Raw genomic sequence first — 12,844 nt, 5'->3', positions numbered from 1 at the left:
GAACTCACCTAAAAACAAAATAAATAAATATGAAATAATTTTGTATTGTGGTACAGGTGGTGAAGAAAAGTGAATGTTTGGTGCTAGGCTGGGCAGATGACCAAGGTGAATGATAAATTGTGCAGGCCTCAATTAAAGGATCAAGGGAAGCAGGGTAGGGAAAGATGCGTTTTTTTCTGAGTTTTCTGAATTTTTTTTTTAACTATATATTTTGCATAGGGAAATATCTTCATGATAACTATAAACATCTATATAAAATATCACACTTTTAGAAAATTAAGATAATCTTGTATTAATGAATCCTTTGCATAGTTTTATTTTCCACAACTAAAGCCACTGATAAAATATATGGACATATGATTTCCACAGAAGTTTGGATGATCTACTAATTAATACATTTTATACATAGTCTTAGTTCATGAAGCCTCAGTTTCTTATGAACTATTTGGTTCCATATTTCTTACCAAAACAGATACTATTAAATGTATATTAAACATATTAATTGCATGTTTCTTATGAGCAGTGATTTATTTTAGATCAAGAATATTGATATCCTTGTTGTTTGCATATTCTAATGAGTACTAAGCAATATATAAGTGGCTATTATAGAATAATACTGAGTACCTATTTTGTGCCAGCTCTGTGGTAAGCATTGGAGATGGGGAGACAAAAGAAGACACAGACCCGAGACAAAGAGCTCACAGTTTGTGAAGGGAGCCATATACTTAAGGGTGATCAGTGCTTTATTACTCCTGAGAGCTGGGTAGGCAGAGAAATTCCCTCTTCTATAGAAAATAAAAAAGGTTCATAGAGGGAGAACATATTTGAGCTGTACCTTAAAAACGGAATAGAAAGAATAGGAATTGGAGAACTTCCTATGTGGCCACTATGTTCTCTTATTTTGAATATATTAGAAAGTGGTAAGTTAGGTAAGAGAGGAGTAATAGAGAATTACAAAAAATGTGAATAAGGATAACATTAAGCTTTCTTAATTACATATATGTAGTATTTATAATTATAGTAATACATTGAAATATATATTTGCTTTATCACATTTATGCTTTCTCAGATAGCAGAAACACATATTAAAATCAGAAATAACATATTTTCACAAATCTTAGGGAACCTAGCCTTTTTTTTGAGTAATGAGTGCTTTGTATTTAGATGGTATTGAGTTGTTTGCAATTTTCTCTTTTATTGACCCAAAATGACAAATAGTCTTGTATCGATGCTTTCTAGACAGATACGTCATTCTGGGAGGTCACCGGGACTCATGGGTGTTTGGTGGTATTGACCCTCAGAGTGGAGCAGCTGTTGTTCATGAAATTGTGAGGAGCTTTGGAACGCTGAAAAAGGAAGGTAATACAAACCAACAGCAAAAAAGCCAACCTATCTGACTCTCAGTTTAGTCTTCGGTAAAGGGAGTATAAAAATACTACTTCAACCATTACATGTGTTTGGTAAAAATACCGATACAATTTTTAATATTGGTTGGTTAATTATATTATTTATTTTATTTTATTTTGTATTTTATTTTTTATTTTTTTTTTTGCGATGGAGTCTCGCTCTGTCGCCCAGGCTGGAGTGCAGTGGCTGGATCTCAGCTCACTGCAAGTTCCGCCTCCCGGGTTTACGCCATTCTCCTGCCTCAGCCTCCCGAGTAGCTGGGACTACACGCGCCCACCACCTCACCCAGCTAGTGGTTTTTGTATTTTTCAGTAGAGACGGGTCTCACCGTGTTAGCCAGGATGGTCTCGATCTCCTGACCTTGTGATCCGCCCGTCTCAGCCTCCCAAAGTGCTGGCATTACAGGCTTGAGCCACCGCGCCCGGCCAATTATATTATTTATTTTTGCATTTATTTATATAACATTTATATTACTGATATTTATGTATTAAGTGATAATCTGAAATAAAGGAATTATACTGTTAATGGTTGTTCTTTGCAACGAAGAAGATGCAGATGGGTTACATCACTAGAGAAAACACACTGAAATTAGATTATAAGCCAAAGCTTCCTAGTTAGAGACTGTAAGCAGACGTTCCTCAGTCTCTTCTAACCCCAGACCTCAGGTTAAATGTATGGAGTAATTAAGGAGATAGATGTTCTGTTCAGAGAAATACTGGTCTTAGGTCTAATGGGATTCTGTCAAAAGTTTGGAATCTGTATTCTCATACCCTGAGCACTGGTGTGCTCTCACAAAAATTAGGTTTATACTCGTAACATCATCACTTTAGCCATTTTAGAATCTTCATATGATAGAGTAAAATTTAGTTCAAATGTTTGCTCTTTAACATAATAATTGCACATTGAGAGCAAGAAGTTCATTCCCTTTATTGACCCTGCAAACAAGGTGTCTGGGGGCTGTAAAATATAACCTATATATTTGTAGCAACAATGAAAACAATAATATATGTTGTTTGCATAGTATTTACTTTTTTTTGAGAAACTGTTTTTATATGTCCTATGTACTTTGAAGTCATAGCAACTAGGGAGAAGACATATTTATTTATCTTCTCATGTAACAGATAAGTTAACCAAGGTTTAGAGAATTCGATAGTTTCCCCAGGATTATGTAGCTAGCATGTGGCAGAATAAGAGAATCAGGGTTTAAACTCAAATTTCTGACTACCAGTCCACAAAACCATGATGTCTCTATTTAAAATAAAATGTAAAGGTGCTCGGTTCTTTTTTCTACACAGCTATCTTATATTTGAAAAAAACAAAACAATGGAGACCTAAATTTACATAATTCACGAAGTAGGTAGTGTTTAATTTTGTTACAAAAATGTTTCATGATTTTGCTAGGAAATCCCTGTGGTAACTATACAAAACATCACTGTGACAATTATAAAATATGCCAAAGAAATGGAATGCTGATGAATAATAATAGGAAATTTGAATAATACTATTGACAAAAACAAAAGACTGGAGTCAACAGCTATAGTATATACATTCTTAAGCACACATGAATATTTACTAAGATGATGAGTACTCATAATTTTTGGGGCACCTACTGAGTGCTTTCTAAACATTATTCCATTTAATCCTCCCACAATCAAGTGGTGTCTTCATCTTTACTCTCTTGTTCCTGGTATACAGATGAAGAAGTGGAAGTTTAATAGGTTTGAATAACTTTCCCTTAGTCGTGCTGCTAGTGAGAGAACCAGGGTTTGAAACAAGATCTTGCCTTAACTCCAAGGTCAGTGTTTATAACCTCCAAGACACATCACCCCTCTATTGAATTATGTGGTTTTCAGCAACAGCAAACATTGCTGTTGCTAACTGAGCCCTTATTGATTAATTCTGGCAGAGAATGGAGTGAAATCATACGACCAGCTGATATTGAACAATTGTTTATTTGATGTCAGAACAATAGGAAAGAGTTTCAAAGGATTTTCTTTTAGTTATATCTGCTTTCAGAAGACCGAACACATCTAGAAATTTCTTTCTTTGTTCTAGGCAGTTGCAGACCACCAATGACTTCCTATGCATAGCCAATTTTTATAAACCTATTAGATTGTTTTATGATCTTGCAAGATCTTTACTGTCACATTTCCCCCCTTTTCTATGTAATTGTACTATTTTGTATTGACAACATTTTAAAATCTTACAAAAGAAAACTACGTAAGTAAAGATTTTTACCACAATTTGCCCTTCCCAAATAATCAATGACTGCTTTTTTGTTTTGTTTTGTTTTGTTTTGTTTTTTTCCATCTGGGCTTGGTAGTATCCTGGGTACATTATGAATTTTTTTCTAGCATTTATATATACACATATATTTTAGGGTGGAGACCTAGAAGAACAATTTTGTTTGCAAGCTGGGATGCAGAAGAATTTGGTCTTCTTGGTTCTACTGAATGGGCAGAGGTTAGTTGATAATTTGCTATAATATAAATTTTTATAAAATAAATTAGCCAGGACTTATTTGCCAAGCACGTAAAACTATGAAATGAATATAATAAGAAAATATTCAAAGATTTTTTTTCCCCAAAACCTGAAGCAACATATTCTTGTTCAAAAATCTGCAATAAAAATCTCTGTTGCTAAAGAACTAAGTTTTGTTTGAACTTTTAAGAGCCACTTAATGTCAATTGTCAAAATTATCTTTATTTCCTGGGAGTATGAGAGTAAATAAGCAGATATGCTAGAAACCAAACATCAAAACGAGTCAGTTTCTTAACAATACTGCAGTTTATTCTTCAAAATATTGTCTTAGCAAACATGAACGACCTAACAGACTTTTCCGTGAATATCTTCCCATAAACATGACATTTAAATGGAGATTCTTCTCTGATTTGAAGGGAATGAAGCTATTTCAAATTTATGAAAAATATGAGGTTAAATTGTCTCCATTTCCTGACCATGAAGTCAAATTCTCCTGTATCATGTTTGATTTCTGTCATGATTCTATTACGCTTTCCAAAATATCTCCTAAAGCTAAATACATTTTTTTCTTTTTTTGAGATGGAGTCTCACTCTTGCCCAGGCTGGAGTACAGTGACGTGATTTCTGTTCACTGCAACCTCAGCATCCCTGGTTCAAGCGATTCTCCTGCCCCAGCCTCCCGAGTAGCTGGGATTACAGACCACCACACCTGGCTAAATTTTGTATGTTTAGTAAGACAGGGTTTTGCCATGTTGGCCAGGCTGGCCTTGAACTCCTGAGCTTAAGTGATCTGCCTGCCTCGGCCTCCGAAAGTGCTAGAATTACAGGCGTGTGCCACCACGCCTGGCTGTAAGGTATCCTTTTCATTTATCTTTCTTAATTCATAATGACCCTCTTTATATTAAATTATGTTAAAAGTAAGGCAGAAATTTCCACCACCGAATATTTACTAAGCCCTTTGAAAAGTAATTTTAACTGCATGTATTGTTGGCTTTATATAACCGAAACATTAGCTATAAGGTAAATATATGCAAAGTCAATATTTATTCCATTAATTTCCAGTCATGCTGTAAATACTTATTGGCTCCTCTCATGCTCCAGATACTATGTGAAGCCCAGTAAACTTTAATTTTCTTTGAAAAAGTAAATGATGCTCTTGTAGACCTAGTCAAAGTTTTATAAGAAAGAATTACGCCAATATCTGGAAGAACCTAAATATTTTGATAGTGTGATTTGTGTCTTTCAAATTGTTTTTTTCACTTACAGTGCATTTTTTTTCATTTTTTATCTTGTAGTTAGAATGCTTAGGAAATTACATATTTTAGAGACTCAGAATCCACATTGATATCTCAAAAAAACTTTACTATGTGTTATTCTAAAAATGTGCAATTATCAATATTGACCAGGAGATGGTGCCATCCTACAGGAGAACCTGACTTCATGGTCAGGCGATGACTTAAGTTCACTAATTTTTCATAATATGAAATTTAATTTGAAATTTCATAAACTTGGCCGGGCGCGGTGGCTCAAGCCTGTAATCCCAGCACTTTGGGAGGCCGAGACGGGCGGATCACGAGGTCGAGAGATCGAGACCATCCTGATTAACATGGTGAAACCCCGTCTCTACTAAAAAATACAAAAAACTAGCCGGGCGAGGTGGCGGGCGCCTGTAGTCCCAGCTACTTGGGAGGCTGAGGCAGGAGAATGGCATGAACCCGGGAGGCGGAACTTGCAGTGAGCCGAGATCGTGCCACTGCACTCCAGCCTGGGCGACAGAGCGAGACTCCATCTCAAAAAAAAAAAAAAAGAAATTTCATAAACTTAAAATACCTTCATTCCATATGAACCAGACAAGATTTTCTGCTTAAATAATGAGATGTTTATAGGAAGATCTTCACTGAAAAGTCTCAGGTCATTCATGTTTGCTAAGAAAATTTTTTAAAGGATAAACTACAGTATGGTTAAGAAATTAACTCCTTTTCTACTTACCGTAAGTATATGGACAGTTTCATCTTAAATATTAGCTTTTAACAAGTTTTGCTTGTTGTTTCCTACCAGTAATCTTTATTCAAATTCTTTCAAAGCAGCTCTTTTATGAGAATTTCTTATGTCAAATTTGTCATTAATATGGATCAGCTCAATTAGAGGTCTACATACATTAAATCGTTAAATGTAGATGTGCATTTTGTGGGGGAGGGGGAGTGGGTTATAACTTTATATTTATGGTTTTCCTTTTTATTATAGGAGAATTCAAGACTCCTTCAAGAGCGTGGCGTGGCTTATATTAATGCTGATTCGTCTATAGAAGGTGAATATTGTTGGTCTCATAAGAAAAGATGTGATTAAACTAGGAGCAGCAGTCTAGTTAATAAATTATGCACTAACAAGGAAGGCTATGTATTAACGTGTGGTTGGGGAGTCTACTGCAACCTCTGACAGAAAGCAGTGTGTGAACCCTAGTTGAGAGTTGGGTGAGGCCTAGGTGAGCAAGTTTTTCTTTTCTTCTTTCCTTTCCTTGTCTTTTTGTTTTCTTTTCTTACTTTTTTTTTTTTTTTTTTGGCTTTGAAGTATAGAGTACTAATTCAGAAAAGCAGCATTCTTTGATTAGCTTCATCTGGCAGATTTCTTTTTATATATGGCAGGAATTTAGTAAGTATCTGTTGAATGATTAAGTCAGGGACCTAAAGGTTCTATAATTTAGAATGATGTAGGAAAAAAGTATCATTTGTGGGGTGCGGTGGCTCACACCTGTAATCGCAGTACTTTGGGAGGCTGAAGTGGGTGGATCACTTCAGGTCAGGATATCAAAACCAGCCTGGCCAACATGGTAAAACCCTATAGCTATTACAAATGCAAAAATTAGCTGGGCGTGGTGGCACACTCAGTATAGATAATATACAAAATCAATCTTGAATTATAATTATATGCAGGTACTTTAGAAAGGGTAGGATCAAACCACTCTGGGAGTTCAGAGGAGAGAATAATGGAAACTTCAGGAAAGGCTTGAAAAAATGGGATAGGCATTTGAGGCTGACTTTGAAGAATGGAAATACTTTTAATAAGCGAAGGACCAAACTAAAGGAAATCTCAGATTGATTTCCATGAAAATGAAAGAGTCCATTGTCACTACAATCCAGCTCCACTAATATGTCTGTATCTTGACCATATGCAACATCCCAGCCATTGCACTCCTATTCTCTACACTCAGATTGCTCTTCAACACCTCTTTATCTGTTTAATCCTTATCCTTAGACCTTCCTTTGAAATGTTACTTTTTCAGGGAAGACATTTCTTTGTGGCACTCATCACTGTCATTATTAATTATTTGTTTTACAAGTAATAGACTGTATTCTTTAACAAGGAATAGACAGTATCTTGCTTATTCACTCCTGGATTCCTAACGTCTTATTAAATAAATATTTGTGGCACGGTTGCAAAAAATAAAGGACTAAATGAATGAAGGGGGGATTTTTTAGAATATTTTCTTTAGTGTATTAGTAAATTTGCCATGTCAACAGTTAGAACATGAGACCTTGATAGAGTTACATTGGCATTTACATTTTCTTTCTCTTTTTTTGTTTTTTTCTTTGTTTGCTGGCTTGTTTTGAGTCAGGGTCTCACTCTGCAGTCCAGGCTGGAGTGCCTGGAGCAATCATGGCTCACTAGTCTTGACCTCCCAGACTCAAGTGATCCTTCAACCTCAGTCTCCTTAGTAGCTGGGACTACAGGCAAGTGCCAAATGTCCAGCTAATCTTTGTATTTTTTTTAAATTTTTATTATTATACTTTAAGTTCTAGGGTACATGTGCACAACGTGCAGATTTGTTACATATGTATATTTGTGCCATGTTGGTGTGCTGCACCCATCAACTCGTCAGCACCCATCAACTCATCATTTACATCAGGTATAACTCCCAATGCAATCCCTCCCTCCTGCCCCCTCCCCCCCCATAATAGGCCCCGGTGTATGATGTTCCCCTTCCCGAGTCCAAGTGATTTCATTGTTCAGTTCCCACCTATGAGTGAGAACATGTGGTGTTTGGTTTTCTGTTCTTGTGATAGTTTGCTGAGAATGATGGTTTCCAGCTGCATCCATGTCCCTACAAAGGACGCAAACTCATCCTTTTTTATGGCTGCATAGTATTCCATGGTGTATATGTGCCACATTCTTAATCCAGTCTGTCACTGATGGACATTTGGGTTGATTCCAGGTCTTTGCTATTGTGAATAGTGCCACAATGAACATACGTGTGCATGTGTCTTTATAGCAGCGTGATTTATAATCCTTTGGGTATATACCCAGTAATGGGTTGGCTGGGTCATATGGTACTTCTAGTTCTAGATCCTTCAGGAATCTCCATACTGTTTTCCATAATGGTTGAACTAGTTTGCAATCCCACCAACAGTTTAAAGTGTTCCTATTTCTCCACATCCTCTCCAGCACCTAACACCATTAAAAACCCTAGAAGAAAACCTAGGTAATACCATTCAGGACATAGGCATGGGCAAGGACTTCACGTCTAAAACACCAAAAGCAATGGCAACAAAAGCCAAAATTGACAAATGGGATCTAATTAAACTAAAGAGCTTCTGCACAGCAAAAGAAACTACCATCAGAGTGAACAGGCAACCTACAGAATGGGAGAAAATGTTTGCAATCTACTCATCTGACAAAGGGCTAATATCCAGAATCTATAAAGAACTCAATCAAATTTACAAGAAAAAAACAAGCAACCGCATCAGAAAGTGGGCAAAGGATATGAACAGACATTTCTCAAAAGAAGACATGCATACAGCCAACAGACACATGAAAAAATGCTCATCATCACTGGCCATCAGAGAAATGGAAATCAAAACCACAGTGAGATACCATCTCACACCTGTTAGAATGGCAATCATTAAAAAGTCAGGAAACAACAGGTAATCTTTGTATTTTTATTGGAGATGAGGTTTCACCATATTACCCAGGTTGGCCTCAAACTCCTGGGCTCAAGCTATCTAACCATGTTGGTCTCCCAAAATGCTAGGATTACGGGTCTGAGACACAGCTCCCAACCTTCATTTTCTTCTTTGTCAATGCCTCTGAGCTACATTGTTCTGAAAGTTAGCTTACACGGTGCATATAGTTATTCTTTTCTCCTTCTCTTAGGGTAGTGGCTAAGAGCCTGACCTTTGGCGTCAGATGCCTGGATTCATTCCTGGCCATGCAACTTCCTATTTGTGTGAACCAAGCTACTTACTTTTTGTGCCTCAGTTTTCTCACTTCTAAATATAACTTCTAAGAGCCCCAATCTCAAAGGCTCCTGTAAGGGCAAAAAAAAAAAAAAATTCATTTGCAAATCTCCCAGACCTGTGTCTTGCACAGAGTAAACATCAAAAAATGTTAACTTTGATTAATATCATTATACCTACTTAAAACACATAATAAGGTCAAATATACATATATATTTGCCCACCAAGAATTAATACTCCAAATATATTTTCTTGAAATGTAGAATAACATTCTCTTTATTGATAGTTTTTTCTGTTTTTTTTTTTTTTTCTTTTTTGTTCTTGTTTTGAAGTGAGATCTTGTAGTATTGCCCAGAGTGGTTTCAAACTCCTGAACTCAATTGATCCTCCCGCCTCCCAAGTAGCTGGGACAACAGGTGTGTGGCACCATACTTGGCCATAGCTTTTTAAGATTTGATATTTTAATGTATTTTAAAAACTCATTAAGCTTTGCTACTTATGTCATCCCTGGCTTGAAATTACTTCATTGTGTCTCTATAATTTTCAAAATCGAGAACAAAGGACAGCAGGTACTATATGATTGGGACACCATTCATCTCACTTTGTTTTATATTTTTACATTGTATTAATGTTTCTTTCTCAAATAATACCAATAATCATATATTCTGAAATTTCTAATGTTAAAATGTAAAATTTACAAATAAAGCAAAACTCCCCAATGCAAACTACTCTCAAACTTAGTCCTCTCTCCAAAGGTACTACTGTACTCAGTTTTGGGTATTTCCATCATGTTGGCATTAATATATAGAATTTAGCTCCACAAAGCACCAAGAGTGTAGTGGGTGCTATCTCAGGTGCTTTACATGTAAAAAAATTATTCAGTACTCACCATAACCCTCTGAGATAAGTAGGTAAATGCTTTTATTATCTCTTTTGTATAAAAGAAGAAACTGACAGTCAGAGAGGTTAAGTAACTTTCCCAAAGTCACACAGCTAGTGAAGGGTTGAGCTTAGACTCAAATCAGACTGGTCTGTTCCAACTTTACCCTTCTAACCACTACACTCTTTTGTCTCTCACCACCTTATACAGATATTTGGTATCATATTACAGCTAAATGGTTCTACAACTTGCCTTTTTCATTCAGCAACACATTATGAAAAGCTTTCCATATCAGCACATATCTCTGCTTCGCTTAAAAAACAAACACTACCACCAGACAAGAAAAATCTACATTGTATTCAATAGGACAAATTCTGTATCAATTCTCTAGCTGCTGGACAGATTGTTTCAGTTTGTTGTGGTTAATATTCTTTTATTTGCATGTTTTTTCTGTATGATGTGAGGAGAGGGTAGAGAGCTACAAGTATATTTATTTGGTTCTAGGATATGTGCATTTAAATTGTTATAAATGTTGCCAAACTATTCTCCTCCCCATTTCCACTCTTATAAGCACTTCTGTTTTAAAAATTACATTGGCTGTTTGTAGATATTTATTCTTCCAGATGAATTTTAGAATTCTAATATCAAATTTTTAAGTTCCATAAACAAGTCTGCTGAGGTGTCACTATTTTAAAAGCCTCAACTTTTACTGTTCTCAAGCATGGATCTTAGGCTTTGGGATAAAAGCGAGTTGCCATCCTCTGAGTGTTTCATGTGCTTTTACATTTCTGGGCATTTGCACAGGCTATGCCCTTAGCTGCAAATACCATTCCCCCCGCCCCCACCCCCAACTGTGTCCCGGTTCTAGAAAACCTAGTTCAAGAGTCCCCTCTCCAAGTTTGTGAAGTTGTCTTGACTTCCCTCCCCCAAAACTCCTCCTGAGTCGCACCCCCTCCCTGTGCTATCTTGGCTTCCCAAGAACACCTCTCCTGGGTGCTTCACTTGATTGTCACAACCACCAGCCCTTGACCTCCTGAGGAATGGGGACTGAAACTCTCAGAAGAGCACCTGGTTCACAAATTCATTGTCCCAACAAATATTGATTGGACAAATGCTAAATTCTAGGATTGTTCTAAGCACTGGAGTATGGCAGCAAACAAAAGAGTGCACCTTCTCCCAGGGGACTTATCGTCTAGTTGGAGGGCCAATAAAAGAAAGACAAGTACTTAATATGTTTTATGTTAAATAGATGAGTAATATGGAGAAACATGAGCCAAGGTTAAAAGAGAGAGTGGCTAAAATTAGGGGGTAAGAGAGTGCTATTTTAGGTAGGGTGATAGGGGAAATCTCTCAGAAAAACATGACATTAGACCAGAGGAGGAGTAAGTCATGCAGATATAATGCAGAGTACTGGTCCAGGCTGAAAGGACAGTGTGTGCAAAGATGCTGAGGGAGTATTCTTGGGCAGAATGTAAAATGCAGATTTCGAGAGGTGACCTGGGGTTTCATGTATGGCACTGTGGGCTTTGGTGAGGATGATGGAATTTACAGAGTTAGATGGGAAGCCATTGGAGAGTCATAGTTGAAATCGGGTTTTAAAACAACATTCTTGCTAGGAAGTTAGCAGTGGTCTTTGAAGAAAATAATAACAGAAAGAAATTAAATTTTAAAATCTGTTCTTTTCTTATTTTTCAGGAAACTACACTCTGAGAGTTGATTGTACACCACTGATGTACAGCTTGGTATACAACCTAACAAAAGAGGTATATAAGTTCTACGAGTGATGTTTTCTTGAGGTATTATTCTGTTAAACATTGGTGTTGTTTTATAACTTCTTGTCTTCTTTTCATATAACAAATATGACATCCCATCTCCACAGACCATCACATCTAGTAAACTGTTTATACAGATTGCTTCATTTCTCACCACACCACTGTGAGGTAGCCCATGAGTAGCATCATGTCTACCATCTCCATTCTTAAAACAGTGAAACTGAGCTCAAAGAACACTGGCCACCAAAGTCACACATAACTTGTACAGTAGCCGAACCAAGACTTGGTCCTATGGCTCAACTCCTTAATTTAAAAACTTGTTCATACTCTTCAGTATAGTGATACCAATTAATTCAGGACACAGGAATCATTAAATGTTCTAATTGATTGAGAAAGAATATTCATAAGAATACCAGGTGCTGGCTTCCAGGAACAGAGGCTAGATGAGACCACAATTACATTTTTTCAGATAGAGATTATAAATAAAATTTAAATGCCATTAAGCTTTGGTTTCAAAAGAATGGAATGGAGGAGTGACCAAGATGACTGACTAGAAGCAGCTATGGTGTGTGGCTCTCACAAAGAGAAAGGGAAGGGGCAAGTAAATACAGCACCTTCTACTGAAACGAACAGGTACTCTCATTGGGACTAATCAAGGAAACAACCCAACCAAAGGAGAATGGAGAAAAGCAAGGCAGGACAACAGCCCACCTGGAAATGACACAGAGTCAAGGGAACCTCCCCCATCCAGGAAAATGATGAGTGAATGTGCAACCCCAAGAAACCATGCTTTTTCCATGGATCTTTGCAGCCCTTAGGTCAGCAGATACCCTTGTGAACCCACCCGACCAGGGCCTTCAGTCTGACACACAGCTGCATGGAGTCTTAGCAGAACAGCCACTCAGGCATGCATGGAGACACAGGAGCTTTAGATACTCCAGCTTTCCAGGCTTCATGGCAAAAGTAGCTGCAACTCCAGCAAAGCAGGAGGTTAGACACTCATACATACCCATAAAAAAGAGGCTGAATTCAGGGGCCTGAGCCACAGTGGTCTGCAGGCCCCACTTCTACAG

At 37.1% G+C, this 12,844-nt stretch overlaps 1 protein-coding gene across 5 annotated transcripts in view; it reads left to right on the top strand.

Moving 5' to 3' along the window:
• The window catches only part of LOC101022396 (glutamate carboxypeptidase 2), a 67,042-nt gene that overhangs the window by 36,832 nt on the left and 17,366 nt on the right, over window positions 1–12,844 (top strand). For all 5 annotated transcript variants that reach the window (XM_031653059.1, XM_031653056.1, XM_031653058.1 and 2 more), the window contains 4 exons: window positions 1,240–1,359; window positions 3,788–3,870; window positions 6,133–6,196; window positions 11,695–11,762. In XM_031653059.1, the coding sequence (XP_031508919.1) occupies window positions 1,240–1,359; window positions 3,788–3,870; window positions 6,133–6,196; window positions 11,695–11,762 (335 nt within the window). The remainder of the gene's footprint in view (window positions 1–1,239; window positions 1,360–3,787; window positions 3,871–6,132; window positions 6,197–11,694; window positions 11,763–12,844) is intronic.

This window comes from Papio anubis, chromosome 12, assembly GCF_008728515.1.
Source record: "Papio anubis isolate 15944 chromosome 12, Panubis1.0, whole genome shotgun sequence".
Lineage (NCBI taxonomy): Eukaryota > Metazoa > Chordata > Mammalia > Primates > Cercopithecidae > Papio > Papio anubis.
This window is presented reverse-complemented; position numbering and strand designations above follow the sequence as displayed.